Raw genomic sequence first — 21274 nt, forward strand, 5'->3', positions numbered from 1 at the left:
CCAGCTGTAAAAGAAACAACAAAGCAGAGGAGGAACATTATCACAGAGGCGGTGAATGATGTGATATTGATGCCTTGCAGTCAGACATCAGCAGGCTCTGCAAGCCAGAGGCTGTGTCTGGTGCAGCTCTGCAATCTGGCAATAGGGTTGCATGCATCCCACACCCATCAAGCAGGGCAGGGTGAGATTGCATTGCTCCTGTCTCGCCAAGGGTGGGAAATCTGTATGCTGCTGCTTTCAGCTTGCCCTGCAGATGGTGTTTGAATGGAGTAGATGGAGTAGGACATGAGTTGTGTCCTGCTTTGGGGTGGGGCGTCCACTGTGGAGGTGTGTCAGTGAAATTCATTAGTGTTTCAATGAACAATTAGTTAGTGTTTCAGTACAATCAGCCATCCCATGGGCTGATACAGCACAGGGTCTCTTGCAGGCAGCTGCAGAGGAGCAGAAGACCCAGCATTACCCTCGAGCACCCACATTTGAGTCCCCAATCACCTGGCATTCAGCCTGAGCAACCTGCAAGCTCAGAGCCCCCGTTGTCTTTGTGAGAAGAAGCTATTAAAAGTCTCATAGCTCAGTATTCAAAGTCATTTTTATTGTCCGCTTTCACAGTGAAATAAATCCTGGATACAACATCAGCCTAAAACAATTAGGGTGAAGCACCGAACACATATGCAAGAGCAGTGTGTGGTGAAACATGTTGCAGGGTGTAACTCAGACCGTGTTCGCCGCCTCCTTCATCCTGTCTGACAGCTAGAAGCTGAGCCGGGGGTTAATCCATTTCAAAACACGTCTGGGTTGCATTTTAATTACCTATACCTTTTCCATGAATACTTTCAGCTCGGGCTGCTCCTGACACATCTTAGCAAATCTGAGGTGAGCTCTCTCAGGAAAGCGCTGATGACAATTAGTTTAGCAAAGCAGATAATTAAGAGGTGATGTCAAAATCTATCCCTTTCCTCTAGCCCAGTGGGGTTTTTTTCTTGCATTCAGCAGTGTGGATTCATGGTTCAGTAAACCTTGGTGCCACCAACCAGAACCCCTCAGCTGCAGCTTTAGTGGTAACCTCAGATCCTATTAGCGATAGGCAAAGCCCTAAATGTGAGGTGGGAGTTTGTGTTGGCGTGCAGGGAGCTGGGGAGGGATGCGTGGGAACCAGGAGGCAGCGTGCAGGTCTGCAGGATGCATTGACTCATAGGGTGAAGGTGGAATAATTGGCATGATGAGCCCTGGCTGCAGCCCACCATCATACTCTTCAGTTTCTCTCTGGATGATTGAATGATTGGGAGATGGCAGAGATTCAGGTTGCTGGAAAGCCAAGTGCACATGCCTGCACCACCACTGGGAGCCTTCCTATCTATGGCAGCCCTGACGTGTCAGGTAGCATCTGGCTGTTAGTGGGGATAATGTGAGCATTAGTGGGGGGAGCTGGGAGCTGCGCTTAACAGAACTTCTGCAGTGGGTAAAAGGGCTTTGGAAAACGACCTGTGTGAGATATGGGGAGAGATTTTGCATCCTGCTTTTCTCTTTGGGGCTTCCTTTGCCAGCTGCAAGTTATTTCTGTTTCAGTGGCCACGGGCTGGGCTGCTTCACCTGCTGCTGCTCAAGGGGAGGATGCTTCTCAGGAAGGGAGCTCTGCTCTGGCTCGGGTGCAGGGATTGGCACAGGGACCTCTTTGCACTCCTGCTTCTCCTGGGGACAAGGTACAGGGTCAGGGGTTTGGACAGGGGCCACTACTGGGATCTCTTTGCACTCCTTCTTCTCTGTAGGGCATGGGGTGGGCACAGGGACCTCCTTGGATTCCTGCTTCTCCTGAAGGCAAGGTGCAGGCTCGGGGTTTTGGACAGGGACTGGCACTGGGATCTCTTTGCACTCCTGCTTCTCTTGGGGACATGGTGCAGGTTCAGGCTCTTGAACAGGTTCTGGCACAGGGACCTCCTTGCATTCCTGCTTCTCTTGGGGACATGGTACAGGCTCAGGATTTTGGACAGGGACCTCTTTGTGCTCCTGCTTCTCCTGAGGACACTTTGCAGGTTCAGGGACTTCCACGGGGATCTCCTTGCACTCCTGCTTCTGCTGGGGGGCAGCTTCAGGGCAGACAGCAAGGACTGGCTCTGGCAGCTCTTTGCATGCTGACTTCTCTTGGGAGCACGCAACAGGCTCAGGCTGTGATACGGGAGGGAAAGTTGCTGGTAGTTTGCTTTGCTGCTGCTTTTGCTGCTCCTGGGGTGGGCACTCAGGTATCACAACTGCTGGTGCTTCTCCCTTGCCTGGTTCCACTGATGGTGCTGGCAATGGCTCTGTTTCTTCTGGATACTCCACCACTACGACTGCAGTCACTTCTGCGACCTGGGCTTCAGATTGGTGCTGCTGAGGGCACGGGACAGGCTCAGTGCAGGGCTCTGGCTCTTGATTTTGCTTTGAAATCGTTTCGCCAAGGCCAGGTGGGAGAATGATTTCCTGCTTGCATTGCATCTGGTTCAAAGACATCTTTGCAGGAAACAAGATTATCTGAAAGAAACGTCAGTGTTATTGTGTCTGCCGAACAAACTGCATTGGGAGAAGAGTGAAACAATTATGAGAAACATTAATCATCTGCAAGACTAACGTTCTCTTTGCTTGCCCTTGGTTACCCAAGGCAGGTTGGCTCAGGAGGAATTATGATTTGCTCTTTCTTTTTCATCCTGTCTCTGACTCTGCCTTATCTTGTTCCTCTGTTCAGCTCTGCAGTGTGGGACAGCCCTGTCAGGTCTAGCAGAGGTAGAATCACTCCTTTGAAATCGGAGCTGATTTACACTTCAGAGCTCTTCCTCCTGTTGCTTTGCTCTTCCCAACGTGTTAACTCCCTTTCATTTCTTTCCTGGGGGACTGACAAGAGGAGCTGGCAAATAACAGACCTGCTGGATTGATAGCGGTTTCAGAAAGTCAAAATAATGGTAAAAAAATAACCTGCTAAAGACAAGCATTTAAAAAACAACTGTGCATCAGAATATAAAAACTATAGATCTGGGTCTAACTGAATGTCCTGCAATGACAGAACTGAAATCATCTACTTTGTTTGCCCCTATTTAAAATAGTTTCCAGATGTTTCTTGGGATTAAGGCCTCAGGGTGGACCTCCCCATTAAATAACATCTTTGTGTAGCACTGGGAGCCTTAGAGGTGCCCGTGTCATGGGTCAGCTCCACCTCAGTGCTATCACTCACTTCATGGTGATGTAATGGACCAAGGCTGCAGTGTCACAGTCCTTCCAACTGCCATGGAAAGAATTAGTGGTGATGCTGCCCTACATTTCTAGACTATCATCACTAATAATACGTGTAGTTTGCATGAATCAGGATAATCAAAAGGGATTTCTTCTCCCAGGATGTGCAATGTGCCATATGGGTTATCCTAAGGTTTATATGAAACTCCCTCCCTTTGGTGCACTGCTGAAGAAGGACCAGGCTTGGCTGCCTGATGTTGAGGCTCTGGCAAATCCCATGCTGCTCTTTTGCTAAAGGCAATCTAAGGACACAAAGAAAAGGTTAAAATCATGGAAGCATGAATTGGATGGAAGTGTTGTTTTAAAGCCCCACCAAAAAGGACTGGAGTCAATACAGATCAAGTGTGTGCGCAAGTGTTCTCCCTTCCCATGGCACCTGCCTTGCTCAGCTCTCATCTTCAGAACATATCACTGCTCTCTTCCCCATCCTCCCAGATCATCCAGATCGCTATCTGATGCCCTTACTATTTCCTTGCTGCCTTAGTGGTGGTCAGCCCTTAAATGAGGTCTAGAGGAGGTAGAGTCAAGCTCGACCCCTTCCAGGAGCACAGCTAAATTACTCTCACTTGTGCTCCCAGAGCTGACCTGACACTTGCCTCAGCTGATTAATCAGAGGTTCAGGCTGTGATTACCAATTTCCCATACAGCATCTTAAGCCATGGATGGCAGAGCACAGGAGAAGTATTTTCTCCCTTCTGCTCTATCAGCCCCTCATACTCATGGGTCTGTCTTTTGAGTAAATAATTACTCGATGAAATTAAAAGTTATAAAAACTACCATAAATAACAGTATCATACAAAATGGGTTTGAAAGGAACTTCAGTAGACCATTTAGACCTTCCCTTTCCCTGAAGGCAGAATCAGTTACATTTAAACCAACATAATTTTATCTAATTTCTTCAGAAAGAATCTAATTTAGCACTTAAGTATCCCTGAATTTAAATGCTATCTGAACTTGCCTTGCAGAGCCATGCCCAGACTGCTGGTCCAACCCCAATACTCACAGTTTCTCTCCTTTGGGATAATCTTTTGCATGCTCAAAGTTACCAAATAAAGCACATCTTTAAAGAGCCTGCCTACATTAAATCTCTGTGAGATTCTAGCTAGCATTAAATCATAAGCATCACAAGAAGGATCAGTATTCAGTGACTTACCCAACCAGTCAACGGGGAGAAGTGCAAAGTCGAATGGATGGAGCAGCGTGGAGATTTGGGAACTTTTATATGGTTTCAAAGCCCTGCCTTCTGGGGATGAGTCCTCCAGGTAATGAGCTCACTCTTTCACAACTGCCGTTGTGTGTTTCCTCCACAGACTTGTTTTACACGTAGGCAGTGTGAAGAGACAGCTTTTTTTTGTGTGTGTGTGCAGAACCCCTTTTAATCCTTTTTCTGGTTGATCTGAGCCAACAGAAAACTTTCTCTGCGAATAAAGGTCGTTGCCTTTAGTTAACATTGTCACTGCAGACCCACTGAGGTCTTCCATGCCAGCTAATGGTCTTGCTCCCATTTCTTTGGATGCATTTGTGGCTTAAGACCTGGGGACCGTTCCTATTCTCGACATCTGCCACCTCTTTTTCATCAGTGAATTCTCTAAAGTGATTTCCTAGTCATTCTATCAGCTCATGATGGATGGGTTTATTTTTTTCCCATTAAGATCTTTATAGCATTCATTCTTCCTTCATTTCAGAGTACATTATTTCGAATGCATGTTGTCATCCATGGTGTGGTTCCCAGCTAGCAAACATGACAGAAGAGGGACCTGAGTATATCTTCATCTACCATATGAAGAGTAAAGGGACTTTTAAGAGCATATGAGATTTATCACACTGGGATAGAATCAGGACATCACGCTGGTTTGGGTGCTAGAATGGCATTTGAAAAGAAAGTTTCAATAAAACAGTGAGTTGAAGGGAGTTTGGAGTGCACACAGTGTATTCTTGGAGCATAATTCCACGTTCAAAGTATATGAAGTGAAAATAGCTCACTGATTATTACCCTCAGATCTCATACAACTGTTAATATACAATCAGATCATCCTCACTGTTGAGGGTAGGGGCAGTTTGATCCCACACAGAGGTGAATTTCATCACATTTGGTCGTCTCTGGTCTATCTTTGTCTCCATGGTTTTACCAGAGCATCTTATCACAGCATGCACTGCAGATACAATCATTGCAACAGGCTGAGCTGGTACCTGACATCGCTGGGGCTCTCAGTGCAAACTTGCTGGCTCCAGCTGTGGTGTAACTTCCTTTGCTGATAATCATTTAGCAACTGAAGCACAGAACACCTGAACTTTAGACCACGCATCATCTTCTGCCGTAGCGTCACTTCACCCATGCAACTTCCTTTCTTGCCTCACTGCAGGTGGGGCTGACATGGTGCCTGGTTGGCTCTGGAACCTGCTGAGTTTTGGATGGTCCCAGCTTGAGATCTACCTGCATCTGAAGCCTCACCCATGCTCTGCTGGCACAAATTGCAGCCATGGCCCTACTGAAGGCAGGAGGCAAAACGCTTTCCAGCCACAGATAATCTGTCTGTCTGCTTTCTAGGTAGCATCAGGCTTCGTGGTTGTCAGAACCATTTGGCTGAGGTTGCTTTAGGACTACAGGCCCTTCAAAGCAGGGCTACAGGAATACAGCAAAGGGGAATAAAACCCTAAACCCCGAATGTTATAATGCACTTTTTGGCTTGGAGAGGACAGAGCAGCTGTGTTCAGATGGAGACAGCACATCTCATTAGGTCAAATATTGCAATGGAGAAAAGCAAACGTGCAGGTTCAGGCCGGAGCCTCAGTAACCTTTGTTACAGCTATTGAGGAGAGAGAAACAGGGCACGTAGCACCTGTGTCCATCACTGAGGCAAAGGCAGCTACAGGTGCAACAACCACAGCCTTGTGTTGAGACACTGCTTTCATTTAAGCAAGCAGTCATCTTTCGGGAATATACAGCCAATTTGGGTGCCAATTTTCCAGCCTCAGCTTGCAACATTCCGTGAGTAAAGAAAATCACTTTCCATAGCTGGAGGGGAGACGACCTGTGCCGTGTCTGCAGACCAGGCGAGGCCGTTCTGACCTTCCGCCCTGGTTTGGATCCAGCTCTATAGAGACTCCAGGAGGTCACTTCACATCCACAGCAGCAACCTCAGCAGAAAAAATGGTGGTAATTATCATTGGAGAGGCTCTGAACTCAGCCTGTGGATAAGGAGTGAATGTTTTTTTCACACCGTAGCAGGATAATTGCTTTCCCCTTCCATGTGAATTGCACAAAGGCTATTTTTAGAGGCAAATGCCATATGCAGTGAAACCTGCCTTGCTCAAACCTCTGGGGAGCTACGGGAGAAACGTGCATCAAGGAAAGTGGCTTGGCAGCCAATGTGGGCTCAGCTCCCGCCTGGCGGAGCCCTGGCTCTGCTCCTGCTGATCCCAGCTCCACACCACTAATTCTAGGCAATGAAACACCACAGCTGATAGAAGTGTCCTGAGCCCACCCTTTTTCCTAGACAGAAGCTGCCATTGAAGGTTCAACTCAGCTCGTGGAAGTGCTGAGCTACCTTCTGCCCCACAGTGGCTTTACAAGTGCTAATCACATCATTAATTACTCAGGTCCCCAGGAGTCTAAGAAAGCTGGAAGGGTGCACAGCAGTTACACTAGCAGCTCCAAATGGAGGTCTGAATGTGTCAGATACACCTTAGACATGTCTCAGTACCTTAATGATTCCTGCTGCTATACTACTTCACTTGGAAAGCAAGGAGGAGCTTTCTTAGAAGCACAGAACACTGCAGAGCACCTCAACTCAGGAGGTGAAGCGTGACCCTCCCCTCACATCCTCAAGGGTGCTCCTTGATTTCTATCTATGCAGGGCTTGGAACCTTTGTGCACAGAGAAAATGACCTGTAGAAGCTGTTGCTCTCCTGGATTTCACATCTTGGTGTGATTCATGAGCTGCTCAACTGGATCTCCCAACATCAGGGCTCACCCTGATGGCTTAATTAGACACTGTTTCGTTAACACCCCATCTTGTTCTTTATTGTTGTGCCTGTCATCACTTCAGGGTGGACACCTCGATTAGCTCATCTCATGAGACAAAAGACTTAATTACCAGTTACTGAGTTTCCTAGTATCGGTCTGTCTGCTGCCACCCCAGTAACTGAACCATCTGCAGACTATATCTCCCCCCATGTCCCACAGGGATGGCCATGCAGTCTGCACGTGGCTTTTTATTCCCTCTGCCTGTTATTCCCTGAGAGACTCCTCTCATTTTTGTTGCTGGAAAGCATCACCCAAGCTCCCCAGGATTACTTTAACAGCTCTCAAGAGACAGACGTGGCTGTAGCACTGAATTGGCTGTGACTCCACATCCAGAGCTCTAAAAGCTCTTCTATAAATCCACCAAACGTTCATTTTCAAGCTTTTTCTATATCTTACTTCCAGTTCTCTTAGATGACAGCCAATTCCAGAGCCCCCTGCACTGCCTTTTGGATGCCTAATTCCCAGCCTAAATGTATTTCTAACCACTGGTGCAGAACTGCTCTGCTTCTCAAGTACAACACATTGCCTCATTGAAAACCCATTGGGCACAACAGAAACACTTTCCAGGCAGTCAGCACATCAAAGAGACTAATTCTCAATTGCTTCATTCATGCACCGGTGCTCAGGAGTGGACTTGTTGGAGCTAAGCCTGCCTATTCTGGCCTAGGCAGGAGGATTTGCAAACTGCAAAGCAGAACAAGCTCCAGGGGTCACCCTGAGTTTGTGCTCAGCTTTGCAGCCCTGTTGGTGGGGAACAGAGAGCAGTTGGGGTGCAAACACAGTTTCCTGTGCTTCTGGGGAGGGGATGAGGTGGTGAAATGGCATCTGCACACAGGCAGGTGTTTGCTGCATTGGGGAGCATTGCTTGCCTTTGGATTAAGGTTGCTTTATGCTTCCAAATAGAGTCAGGAAAGACTTTGAATGTCCCTGATGTTCAGCCACTGTCTTTGCTGCCTGAACTGCATTTGTTGTTATTTCTGGCTAGACTGAAGCTATAGGGCATTAAATGAGAGCATTTGAAATGTACCAGAACAAGAAGGAGCTCCCAGGCTTCAGGTGCAGCCAACACTTCAGCTGCTCAAATACAGAATGCTGGAGAAAGGGGAACATTCACTCCCAAAGGCCAAAAGGAAACACCTGTGCTAGAGCCTTCCTGGGAAGCTGAGCTTTTCTGACACTCTTCCCCTACATTTGCATTGATTCATTGCTTAGCTGATGGGAGGGAAGGGGAAGGGGAAGGGGAAGGGGAAGGGGAAGGGGAAGGGGAAGGGGAAGGGGAAGAGAAAGAGAAAGGAAGGGAAAGGGAAAGGGAAAGGGAAAGGAAGGGAAAGGGAAGGGAAGGGCAAGGGCAAATCCCAGAGCAGCAAAGGTGGGTTTGGGGCTGCAAACCAACACTAAAGTGGCTTAGTCCTGGAAAGGGATCATCCAACAACATCTGGATGGTGGAAAGAACCAGAGCAAGTGAAAATACTATCAGATGCTGGTAGCAGCAACATCCCAGCTTCTCTTGCACTAGAAGCCCAGCTGGTGAAGCTAATGGATGTAGTACTAGGGGCAGTGTTGGAGCTTCAAGTCACCAGAGCTATTGCAATCATGCTGTCAGACTTTCTGCAGAGGTTGACCTCATGGAGCCTGGTGGCAACCAGAACAAAGAGGTGCACTGGGGCTGCTAATTGCAAAACAGCAAGAGTTCATTAAGTAATAAGAAGCTTTTAAAAGACAGTAAGGAGTCTAAGAGAAGAAGGTTTCTTTCTAATGCATGATGGGGTTTGTATTTTGCCTTCAGCACTGTTAAATCATTGAAACAGCTATGCTGCAATTTTACAGCTTGCTGGGTTAATAATATGCTAAGTTTTATTATCTGCAGCTTGTATGCTGCTATCTAATTACAAGTCTGATACAATAAAAATATGCCACGTCTGCTTGTTTTCTTCTTTTTTCCCTATTCTTCACCTTCTCCTCACTGTGAAGCCCACAGCATTCAGCCTGGCATCTGTTTTGTGTTGTTTGCACACATACATGCAAGCAGCTGGAATGGGGACAGGAGGCTTCAGGTGGGCCCAAGGATGCATCAGTGGCTTTGGTTCAATAGCTGCACTGTTTTGGTGCCATGAAGAGCATTCAGACTTGACAGTGCTCTGATGCAAAGGCAGCAAACTGGGGCTGAGCTCACAAGCTGCCAGGTCAAGCAGATTCTTTTCTTCTTGGACAGCAGAGGGCACAGGGAAATGCATTCCGAGCTGCTGTTTGATTGTGCAAAGCTGCTGCAGGAGGTGTTTGCGTGTGTGTATGCTGCACTCTAGTGGCGTGTAGGGCTTTGAGGACGTGGCCATCCCAACCCTATGCAGCACTGACTATAACCAGTGATTGGCACTTGAGGGTTTTGAGGTGTTAAGCAGAACTTGTCCATGCTGGTAGTCCTACAAACCTTTTCTTCAAGGAACTGATCTCTCATTTGCCTCTGCTGTAGCCCCATATGCACAGTGTCCTTTGCTAAGTGCTGTTTTACTGCTGAGCAGCTCCCTGCTGTAGCTCCATCCTGCTTTACAACTCTCGCTAATCACCTTTTTCTTGTTAAACTTAATGGAGCAAGGCTCATTTTATGCTGCCTGAGATTTCAGCCTGGTGTCTCGAATCACATGTAGCCTCTTTATCTTATTTCTTCTATCTTCTTTTCTTGCCTGCTTGCTCTTCAAACTGTGTTTCTATATCTGGAGCAGGCCAGGAGCTGTGCATTCCTGGGGCATTACCTCATGCATCCAAATGTGTGATGGTGCTGCTTTGCATTCTTGGCTTATTAAAGGGATGGTTGTGGTTTCCCAGCGTCTCCCCTGGCAGCTCCTCCAGGAGGTTTTTCATCTTCTCTCTTCATGGGAAGATGCCTTGGCCCTATTCTAACTTAATTTTCCACCTTCATCTCACGCTGTTGCCCATGCTGCCAAATGAGACAGGTATATTAAGAAGAGCCCAGTAGGTTCCCATAGATGCTGGGAGGAGATGGATCCTATTGCAGTGTGAGTAGGTGACAACAGAAGCACACATTTTTGACAGGCATCATCGTGTGAGAGTGAAATGCTCATTCAAATGCTGTGCAGTGAAAGTCTGAGTATCCCTGCTGCCAGAATTAAAATGGAGCCTCAGTGGTTTTTCTTCCTTTGAGTCTACAGCTTCAGAGTGCGCTGAGAAAGTGGATTTAGATGCATATTTGTGTAGATATTATGGGGTATGGACATAAAAGACAAGTTGTTATTGGGATCTGCTAATTAAATTTGCCACAGCTTTCAGGCAGGTGTTCGTAGTTTGCATCCAGGTGTTGAATGAAATAAGGGTTTGTTTGAAGGCCAGGGCAATGCCTGCACCCAGATTAGAGTAAAACTAATAAGAATGTGAATTGCTCACCTCAGCAACAGGGAGGATCAGACCTGCAAGCTTTGGAGTTGAAAAGCAGTGAGGATTTATGGCTTTGGATCAAAGAATGGGTTTCCATGGGAGGGATGCCACAACAAAGCCACACTGCTTGTGGTTCAGCTAACGATGAGCACACTCAGTGCTGGAGATGCCAATGGTGAAGGGAGCATTTCATTCCCTGCGATTCTTGCCCAGTGAAATCCAATTTTTCACCCATGAATAAACCTTGAGAACCACTTTCAATGCTGCCCAAAATAATTGCTAGGCTTTCATATTCGGTTGCATTATGAAACCTTTTATGGACATCTTTCCTGGCCTCAATAATCATATGGGAGGGCTATTTCTGTAGCTCACAACAAACTGAGGTTCTAATGAGTGTGTTCAGGAGCTGCTCCCCTTGGAGTGGGTTCCATCTCCCCCAGTGCTCAATGCTGGTGTGGCTCAGCACTGCTCTGTTCCAATCCCCACATCTCTACATGGAGCCAGTGGGGGGAAAAGTGTCTCTTTATGGGATGCTTAATGGGTCAAAATGCACATGAAAGCATTGATTGGATCTTCAGCAACTTGAGAAAATTAATATCCCCATTTTCTGATCTGGGCGAGGTGTGTGATAAGATGTTGACTCACTGAGAGGCACCACAAGACCAGAGGAAGTTTATCTGCTCCTGGTGCTGCTGGTGACAGCTGAGTTATGCAATGGCTGCAATCAGATGTGACTGTAGATCATCTTTTCCGCTCATCTAAGAGTCACTGGATGGTGTGTTCCTACTGTTTTGGTGATGCTGACTGCATTGGGATCATGGGATTATTGGGGTTGATGTCAGGGCTACGTGAGCTGAGGATGCAGGTAGCTCTGGATCACCCACCCAAAGAGGGTGATATGGATTTCAATAGGAGCTTTGGGTTTCCCTTGGAAGAGCCAGTATCTGTGTCCAGCTGCACGCACAGCTGAACATTATAATGGGGATGGGAGGTGCTGTTCTAACCAGTGATTATAGGTAGAGAAGGATGCAGAGAACTCAGTGAGGCTCTAAAGGCTATTTGTGTGCAGAAGGAGGCCATATGTTGGGACAGCCCCACCTCTGGGGTCCACCAGGAAGTTTTCAGGGCTGGAAGAAGGGCTTTGGAAAGCCACCACTGCTTGATGGTGTGTACACTCCTTCCTTGCCAAACCTCTGCAGGTGGGTCCACCACTGCCTCTCTAAATACCAATCAATCTTACCATGCCAGGGAGGATTAGACAGGAGGTAATTACACTTACTACAGGGAGCAGACATCCAACTACTCATCCATGAGGATGAGAGCGTTGATGCTCGTCACTGTGAGCATTGCACACAGGACAGCTTGTGCACGGAGCTATTAGGCTGTGTGGGTTCCTCATACCTTCGGGGCACACTTAGCAGCTATATAAAAGGTCAGCTTCCATTAGGGCTCACTGGTCACATCACAACTCTGCTGTCATCGGGGAGCTGGGTAAGTCTGCTTTGTGCTGAGCCTCTGAGGCTGTGGAAATGCAGATTTCTTGCTGCCTTTTTACATATGAAATGCTTTGTGGACAAGGTTTTTAACGCTACTTGAGTGTGAATTGCTGCTTTGGTGTGGGAATGAGCTCTTTCTTTGTCTCCAGCTGGGTATCTGAGCCCAAGGGCCACTTGTGAGCAATCTAAGGAACAGCTGTTAGCAGTAATTGGGGTGCTGCTGCTGTAGCTTGCTTTTGGGGGTGTCTGAAAACATGTTTTGGTGTATTAGGGAAGGTGTGCTAGAAGAGCTGTAAGCAGGCTGTGTTCAGCTGTAGTATTGCTGTGCTATGGGGTCAGCAGGCAGTGTTGCCTTGGGTGCTGCTTGTCTCCTGCTATGGTGGATGTGGCTAAAGGATCTGAGATGGATCTGAGTCGGGGCTTTTTCTGAGCACATCAGCAAGAAGTCACAGTTGGTCCCCAATAAACCAGAGGGAAAAACCTGGACTTTGTGATTGGAAGGCAGCTCTGAATGAGGAATTTCTCCTCTGATCTCAAAGATCAGTTCTTCCTCCTTTCAGGTCTAGGTGATAGAGAAGGAAATGAGGTCCAGGGGGATATTTCATGCTGTGTATCTCTGAATGTTCCCACTGTTAGACTTACTGCCATGTTTTTGAGTTATAAGTTACAGGTTGGGTGAAGCTCTGGGACTGCAGCATGGATAGATGCACCTCCAGCACCCATTGGGTGCCTCCCTAAGAACTCTGCTCTCTCACCTCTCGTTTCAGCCCTGCCAAAACCTCAATAAGATGTTGTGCTACCAACAGCAGCGCTTTCCACCTCTCCATCAAGAGCACATCCCCATGAATTGCCCCCAAACGCACCATCTCATGCACAGCTGGCAGTCAGAGCTGTGCACCCCGCAATACGTGACCCCCTGCGTTCCTCGGCAGCGGTTTCTATCCTCCAGCTTCTCCCCACAGCAGTGTGTGACCCAGTGCATACCACGGCAGCAGTATGCAACCAAGTGCATCCAACAGACACAGCGTGTGACCCAGTACATCTCACCCCCCAGGTGTGTGACAACCTGTGTGCCACAGCAGTCATGTTCCACCCAGGGCACGTTGCAAGAGCCATGTGTGACCAAATGCGTCCCCCAGCAGCAGTGTGCAACCAAGTGCATCCCACAGCAGCAGTGTGCAACCAAGTGCATCCCGCAGCAGCAGTGTGCATCCAGGTGTGTGACCACGTGCGTGCCACAGCAGCCATTCCTGACCAAGGGAATCCACCAGCAGCACAGTACAACCATGTGCATCCCACAGCAATGCGTGACCACGTACGCACCACACCAACAGTGTGCAACCAGGTGCGTGACCACGTGTGTGCCACAGCAGCGTGCCACCAGGTGTGTCTCACAGTGCTATGTGACTGCTTGTGCCCCTCAGCAGTGTGCTACCAAGTGCATCCCACAGCAGCAGTGTGCAAGCAGGTGTGTGACCACGTGTCTGCCGCAGCCATGTGAGACCAAGAGTGCAAGCATTTGTATCCCACAGCAGCACCAATGTGCCACCAAGGGCATCCCACAGCAGCACCAGTGTGTCACCAAGTGCGTCCCACAACAGCAAAGTGTGACCCAGTGTGTCCCACAGCAGTGTGCCACCAAGAGCATCCCACAACAGCATCAGTGTGCCACCAAAGGGATCCCACATCAGCATCAATGTGCCACCAAAGGGATCCCACATCAGCATCAATGTGCCACCAAGAGCATCCCACAGCAGCACCAGTGTGTCACCAAGTGTGTCCCACATCAGCAAAGTGTGACCCAGTGTGTCCCACAGCAACATGCCACCAAGAGCATCCCACAGCAGTGTGCCACCAAAGGGATCCCACAGCAGCATCAGTGTGCCACCAAGTGTGTCCCACAGCAATGTGCCACCAAGAGCATCCCACAACAGCATCAATGTGCCACCAAGTGTGTCCCACAACAGCAAAGTGTGACCCAGTGCGTCCCACAGCAGTGTGCCACCAAGAGCATCCCACAACAGCATCATTGTGCCACCAAGAGCATCCCACAGCAGCACCAGTGTGTCACCAAGTGTGTCCCACAACAGCAAAGTGTGACCCAGTGCGTCCCACAGCAATGTGCCACCAAGAGCATCCCACAACAGCATCAGTGTGCCACCAAGGGTGTCCCACAGCAATGTGCCACCAAGAGCATCCCACAGCAGCATCATTGTGTCACCAAGTGCATCCCACAGCAGTGTGCCACCAAAGGGATCCCACAGCAGCACCAGTGTGTCACCAAGTGCATCCCACAACAGCATCAATGTACCACCGAGTGTGTCCCACAACAGCAAAGTGTGACCCAATGTGTCCCACAGCAGCCATATCAGTCAGGTGGAGTAAAAATTTCAAGCCATGCTAAGAAGTACTGCTCTGCATCCAAATGGCCCTGGTAAAGAGGAGAGGGGGAAAGGAGGGTCCATGGAAAACCAGTGAGGTATGGCTTTGGGGCAGAGTTATTTATCTCTTTGTATCAACTCGTTTCTATTGCTTAATTCTGCTCTATCTCTGTTTTCCAGTCCTTTCCCTGTAGCTCAGCTCTATTTTGGGCCAAGGTGCAATATTATTTCCTGCATTCCAGATATCTGTGGCTTGTTCCTTAGTCTGCTGCAAGAAGTAGTTTAGTGGGATGTTACTAAATTCTCACCTCATTGAAAGGAATAGTTTTAATAGGGGAAAAGAAGTAGAAATTCCAAAGGAGTCCCTCTGATGACAGCATCAAGAGGACCAATAGAGTGGCCAATGGGGGCTCTGGGTTCAGTCCTGGCCTCAGAAGATGATACCCAGGGTTGTCCTGGATTCCCCAAGGCTGCACGTTCTCCAAAAAGAGTCATTTTCGCTCACGGATTTGGAAGCCAAATGTAAATTTGCTAAGCAAAATGTATCCGAGTCTTGTTCCAACAGCCTTCATTGCAGGAGGTGGCCAGCAATCCCTGCTGACTCCGCACTGACTTCAGTGGAGTCCCCAAGCGAGGCAGGATCTCTGGTCAGAGAAGTTGGTTCTGCTGAAATTTTCTATGTGAAAAGTGTTGTTTTTTTAATATATATTCACTTGGTTGCTTTGGTTAATGGGGGGGGGGGAAAACAAAGCCTGAAACAAAAGAAAGTCTTGGAAATGAGACTGAAAGCTTTAGCACTACTCCTTTATAAATGTTTGAGATACCAAAGTGATTAACTGTGTTCTTCATGCTGCCTGAAGATGTGTACTCTGCACTGTATTGAAAACAAACTATATATATATGTGTATGTATGATATACATATATATATACCTAAATAAATATAGTTGTCTGACCTCAGAGTAAACATCTTGTCTTTTTGCCCTTTGGTGGTTCTTCTTTATTACAAACAGTCTCTTGTGCAAAATAAAACAGAAATCCTATGGCATGCCCTATCATTAAAGGAATGAATCGGAGGCTGTTCACGCCGAGTGGATGATGCCTTTTGGGAGAGCCAAAACAAGTGATGCAAGAGGAGCTGGGTGTAACCCGGGCTGGGACGCTGTCCTGAATCCTACCCAGTTCTGACCCACTTGGTGACCTTGAGGTGCCACTGTGGGTTGTGCTGGGGGGGGAGGGATGGCTGTGGTTAGAGTTGGGCAACTGTGTCCTATGAGGTGTAGGGTGTGATGGAAGCTGAGACCCCACCTCCTCAAAGCACACATAACTAGGGATGGAGCATGAGTGGCACTAACCGTGACCCTCCTCTATTGTGCAGAGCCAGGGATGCTCTTGCAACCCAATGCTTTCCATTCCTTTATGGGAAGACCATCACTGCAGGCTTCGGAGAGACTTCACACCACTGTGACTTCCCTGCAGGAGTTGGGATAGCCACAAATACCACCTGAGTTGTGGAACTCATCCCATGGGGTGGAGTGGCCATGAGAGCATAGAGCTTAGATTGGAGCCTGGCACTGGCCCTGACTCATTGGGTGACTGCAGAGCGATGTGCCTCGATTTCCCCTGTGCTTAATTGGGAATAATAACAGCCCCCGCAACTCTGCCCTGCTCTACACCATGCGTCTCCCTGAGATGAAAGGATTTCAGAGGACTTCCCAGATGCTAATTAAGAACGTTTGGATGACAGAGCACGATGCTATCATCAGGTTAGTATTTTGTTACCTTACTGGAAACACTAAAATATACATTAGGATTACTTGAAGGCTACCAGACCTTGTTCTACAGTATGAATTGGATTTATAGAGCTTATAAAAATGCTCTTAATCTGTTTAGCTGCTCTTTCATTCCTGCTCTTGATTCCTAAAACCTTGGGTCAGTTCATTTAATATTAAGAAGCATCAATTAATGGTAAGGAGGGTGTTGTAATTCAGGGGAGTGAAGCACAAGTAGGAATGAATGCTTTTGCCTTCGCTTGTGGAAAACAAAGTAAGCCTGGAGAGAGAGCACGTGTCCCTTTGGTTAATGTTGCTCTCGGAGTTTGGTTTCCTGGCACTCAATGGTTCATCAGCAGGAGATATTCTCCTTCTAATGGGTGAGAAATTTTCCACCTCTTTCTGCTCCAGCAGGGAGAGCTTCTCTTAGATTCCCAGCGTTCTGAAGCACAGTCGACAGGTGTCTAATTGGCATTAAAAGAGAAAAATAAAAAGCCAGGGCCTTTGCTTATGTAGACATGACTGGGTTAAGACCCACTGCATGCTGCTATTAATTTCCCCTTGGGTTTAAACCTGGCATAAACAGGGAACAAAGAACAGGAAGGAGGATCTGTGTGTTTAGGACTGCAGGGATTCAGCTGTTCTTCCCAAGCTGACCATTTTTTCTGCCCTTTCTTGTGCGGGTAAGGCATCCCCTCTCAACACAGGCTCTTGTTTGGTGTAGCCATGCCCTTCACCCAAGGCCTCCTTAGCCCCAGTCACCCTCAGTTCTTGTGCAGGTGGAGGAAGTCTGCATGCCACAGTAATAATGGGCTGCAAGAAGTCGCCAAGAGTCCTTCCTGGATGGTGTTTTCAAAGGCACCATAGGGCCTTATGCATGCAGCTCCTATGGAAATGAGCAGTCCCTTGGGCAGCCCAGACCCTTTCCTCTGTTTATCTCAACCAGTATCTTTTTCTCTGTAGAAAAACACTATTTTGCTGCCCTAGATTTGCCACAGTGAAGAAGAGGAGCTGTAGCACCATGCATGGGAACTCCCAGCATCGGAACCACATATAGGGGATGCCCTTGGCCATCCAGGTGCTCTGCAGATTCTCATGGGGTCCTCCAGCTCAGCAATGTCCCCACAGTGCCCCAGTGACAACAGCACGGCCATTCCCTCCAGCATGAAGCTGCACGTGGCCCGGCTGGGACTGGCAGCAATTAGAGCATCACTGGCCAAACCACCTCACCCCCCAGGGCACTTATTCACTATATAAAAGCTCAGCCATCACAGGGCTCTCCTAGGCACTTCTCTCCGGTTGTTCTCACTGATGAAGTGGGTAAGTCTGGCTTCTCTCGGAGCTGCTGAAATGCTGCTTTGTTCCCCTGGGTGGCTGCAGCAGGTGGAGGTCCTGCGCTCACGGAGATGCATCCTATGGGGATGTGTGTGGCTCTGACATCGGGACCAGCTCTGTGCTGAAGGGAAGGATGTTGGGGAAGAAGCTCCTGAAGGACTGAGGAGTTGGGAATGGGATTGGTGGGCTTCTCTACGCTTGCTACTAGGTCTGGTCCAAAGGAAGCTATTGGCTGCGAGAGGGGCTTGGTGCTGCTGGGTATCAGGCGTGAGCCCACACATGGAAAGGCGGCTGATCTAAAGGATCTGGTGGAATTTTTTCTGCCATTCCATGGAATTTGGACAAAGCAGCTTTTTGGAGGACAACAAGAAGCCTATCAACATCAGAGAAGCAACGTGAAATCAACAGAGATTCTCCAGCCAAACCTGAATGTGTTTACATTTCTCCATAGGCTAACAGCCAGGGATGCAAACATCTCCCTGGATATGGATAACTCCCCCCTATTCTAGAAGCTTTTTATCTTGTTGAGCATCACCAGATGCTTTGGCACTGTATGCGCGGTAGTAGCATTGCTATTGTTGTTTTCCAATGGCTGTTTATATTAGTTGGTGATTATTGTAATCATAGTGATAATGATAGCAACACGCTGCGATGTTATTATTAATAGTCACCCAGCGATAGGCTTCTGGGCACCATACTGTAATTATAGACAGAAAGAGAGGTGCTCAGAAAACACAGTTTCTTTATGATAACTTAATTATAGACTTGAATTCCTAAATAACATCAGGATGAAAACAAAGCAAAATAAAACCAGGAACATTTTCAGAGCACTTTTCATTTGCTATTGCTTCCAGTACCTGGGCAGGACTGGGGTGAAACCTGCCTGAGATTCTGCCTTGATGCTCCTCCTTCCTTCCTGCTATGGTTTCACCAAAGAGAATGCTCCAGCTGCTCTTCTTTTTTTCTTTTCTTGATGCTTGCACACAGGACAGCACTAAGCAGGGACTGTAGAGGTTCTGCTATGGCATAAAGGGCCAGGCACCAATGGCAGCTCAGCTCAGATGTGCTCCACCAACCTGTCCTCACCCTCAGCCCTTTTAACCGTGATTTGGCTTTGCCCTGTTGAGCTGCAGCCACACCTGAGGATTGCAGCACAGACACACCTTTAATTCTTGCTTGTCTTTCATCCCCAGTGCTTAGGAGGTGCGGGATGGGAACTTGAAAGAATGTCCCAGTGGGGATGAGGGAGGTTTAATATTTAGCTCTGTTTTGAAGGGCAGCAAACAATTGCTTTGTTTTCCTGGCTCTGATTGTTTTGGTGCTCATCGGGATTTAGGGGAGGGAGCTGAGAGCAGCTCCTCTGGTTAAAACCAGCTGGGTTCTGAGTCACCCACAGCCAGTGACCTCCAACAGGACTGGGTGCGGGCATCACCAGGAAACAGTGGGTGTGAACTGTCCTTCTTCTTCCTCCTTCTTCCAGGCGTAACCACCTCCCAGGACCATGCACTATTATGGGGAGAGGTACAAACAGCTGTACCTGCCGGGCTCCAGCTACGTCACCGAAAGCCACCAGCATTGCACATCCCAGCCTGATGCATGCAGCACCACCTGCCACCCGCTGAGCATCATCAAGAGCCCTGTGCCCAGATGGCAGAGCTATGTGCAGCCTTTCACCTATGTGTGCTCACAGCCCAGTGTGACCCACAACACGCTGCTGCCATGCCAGCCTTGTGTGCAGCAGTGTGTTGTGCTGTGCCCAGAGCCCTGTGAAACCACACATCTGCTGCCCTGCAGGAAGCCCAGCGTGCGGCTCGGCCCAACGCAAGTTCTGCAGTCCTGTGAGAATGGCCACTTGGAGAAGAAACGTGTGGCCAAGAGCCTCCCACCCTGCGCTCCACGGTGCCCAGAGCCAGGCAAACTCAAGTACCCACCATGTGGGATCAGGTATTCATCCTCCTGCAAGAATGAGTGCAGGTCAAAGAAGGTCTCCAGGTGCTCATCACAGAGGTATGGTGCAGAGAACCGCTGCCTGCAAGGGATGACCAGTGGCTATTCCCTGCCACTTCGAGGGGTCACCGAGTGCCCCCCGCAGCAGTGCGTGACACAGTGCTTCCTGGAGGAGTACATCAGCCCTTTCCCACACCAGAAGTGTTCCAAGGGGTACCCAACGCAGGAGTGCATCACCACCTGCACCCCACAGCAAGTGCCCAAGTGCCCCCCCGGGAGCGGGGCCAAGGGGAGCTCATCCCAGCAGCGCCTTGCCAAGTGCTCATTGCTGCAGGAGGGAGCCAAGCATAAGAGCTCATCAGCTCAGCACATCAGCAAGTCTAAGTGCCTCCACCCATGTGCCACCCAGCGCTCACCACGGCACCATGCAGGGGACGTGAAGCGTTCGAGCCACTCCAAGAAGAGCCGCTGTGCTTCCAAATGGCTCTGGTGAAGGGGCTGAAGGTGCTGTGACAACAGCAAACCACGTAGCTGGGGCCTGAGGTTGTGTTTTCCCCTGTTCCTAACCCCTGGAAGTGCTTTGCCCAGTCTTTCCCTTATTGTAATCAACGCTAACCTTTGTATGCTACCTTGCCTTCCTCCTGTGGTTCCCCTGTAGTTATTCCTGCAACAGAATTTATGTTAACGAGATGCTAAGTAGCTCTGAGCAGGTGCTCAGATTTGAGCTTTGAGCTGATCCAACTCTGCCATGGCATTTGCACTCCAAGAGGTTGTTATTGTTAACTTCATCAGTGATTTTAACTGGTTGTGCCCACTGTATTAAATCTCAGGTTGCAACCAGATCCCTGCTGTCTGTTGTCTCATTCGTTTTCCTTGTGTTTCTGTCTCTTTATTTTAATGATTCCAACACCAGCTGACAAAACTGCTCCCTGTTGTTTTATTTCTCTTCTTTGTAAAGCTTTTAGGGCTAGAAAGGCTTACAGTAGAGGGAAATGATCCTGATACTGGACGGTTGGGCAGAGATACAGCAAAAGCAGCAGCACAGAGGAAGGCTTCATTAGTGAAATGAGACTCATTAGCAGCTCCCTGCTGTAATTTCACTGCTGCTGTATAAATTATGAATTGGGTTCTGTGGCACAGCCCCTGGGATAGCAGAGGTGGGAGGGTGATGCCAAAGGTCCCTGTGATGCTGTGACCCCAGGCTGCCTCTGTCTGCCATCAATATGATCAGCATCAACCGTCTGCAGTGATGAAACAGCAAACAGGGATAAACAACTTGCAGCTCCAGCTGTTACCACACGTGGGCATCTTCCTAGAGAGCAGGAATTAGTGACCTTGCTTGATCGATCTTTTGCTTTGCTGGTATATACACATAAGGTCCCAAAGCACACCACCCTGTTTGTTCACTCAGCAAAGCAGTGCAGGCAGTGGCCCTCTGCCACCACCTAAAGGCGCATTGCAGGACCTGACAGCTCTTCCCAATGCTTCCTCACTGCTGAGCTGTGTCCTGGCTGCTAAACTCCTCCTGGCCCTTTTCTTCTTCCTCAGCACCATAAACCCCACCAAGCAGGATTTCCATAGTCTCCTTTTATTAATAAAGTGATAGATATGCTCATGCAAAGAGACCAATGTTGATCGCAGTCCTCCCACGCTGGAATTGTTGCTCC

At 48.5% G+C, this 21274-nt stretch overlaps 3 protein-coding genes across 3 annotated transcripts; 2 read left to right on the forward strand and 1 right to left on the reverse strand.

The window, feature by feature from the left end:
• Positions 1 to 571: 571 nt before the first annotated feature.
• On the reverse strand, positions 572 to 4508 carry LOC107324365 (uncharacterized). The gene is made up of 2 exons (XM_015884339.2): positions 4415 to 4508; positions 572 to 2508 (listed from the first exon to the last, which is right to left on the reverse strand). The coding sequence occupies exon 2, from the start codon at positions 2485 to 2487 to the stop codon at positions 1552 to 1554; it is 936 nt and encodes a 311-aa protein (XP_015739825.2). The 5' UTR covers positions 2488 to 2508; positions 4415 to 4508; the 3' UTR covers positions 572 to 1551.
• A 7616-nt stretch (positions 4509 to 12124) lies between these two features.
• On the forward strand, positions 12125 to 15506 carry LOC107324366 (uncharacterized). The gene is made up of 2 exons (XM_015884342.3): positions 12125 to 12169; positions 12942 to 15506. The coding sequence occupies exon 2, from the start codon at positions 12963 to 12965 to the stop codon at positions 14610 to 14612; it is 1650 nt and encodes a 549-aa protein (XP_015739828.2). The 5' UTR covers positions 12125 to 12169; positions 12942 to 12962; the 3' UTR covers positions 14613 to 15506.
• A 406-nt stretch (positions 15507 to 15912) lies between these two features.
• Positions 15913 to 20522, forward strand: LOC107324397 (uncharacterized). Its single transcript, XM_015884376.3, has 2 exons — positions 15913 to 16319; positions 19141 to 20522. The coding sequence occupies exon 2, from the start codon at positions 19162 to 19164 to the stop codon at positions 20098 to 20100; it is 939 nt and encodes a 312-aa protein (XP_015739862.2). The 5' UTR covers positions 15913 to 16319; positions 19141 to 19161; the 3' UTR covers positions 20101 to 20522.
• The last annotated feature ends 752 nt before the right edge of the window (positions 20523 to 21274 follow it).

The sequence above is a fragment of the Coturnix japonica genome, unplaced genomic scaffold (genome assembly GCF_054131305.1).
Source record: "Coturnix japonica strain WE unplaced genomic scaffold, WE-NBRP24 Scf062, whole genome shotgun sequence".
Classification (NCBI taxonomy): Eukaryota; Metazoa; Chordata; class Aves; order Galliformes; family Phasianidae; genus Coturnix; species Coturnix japonica.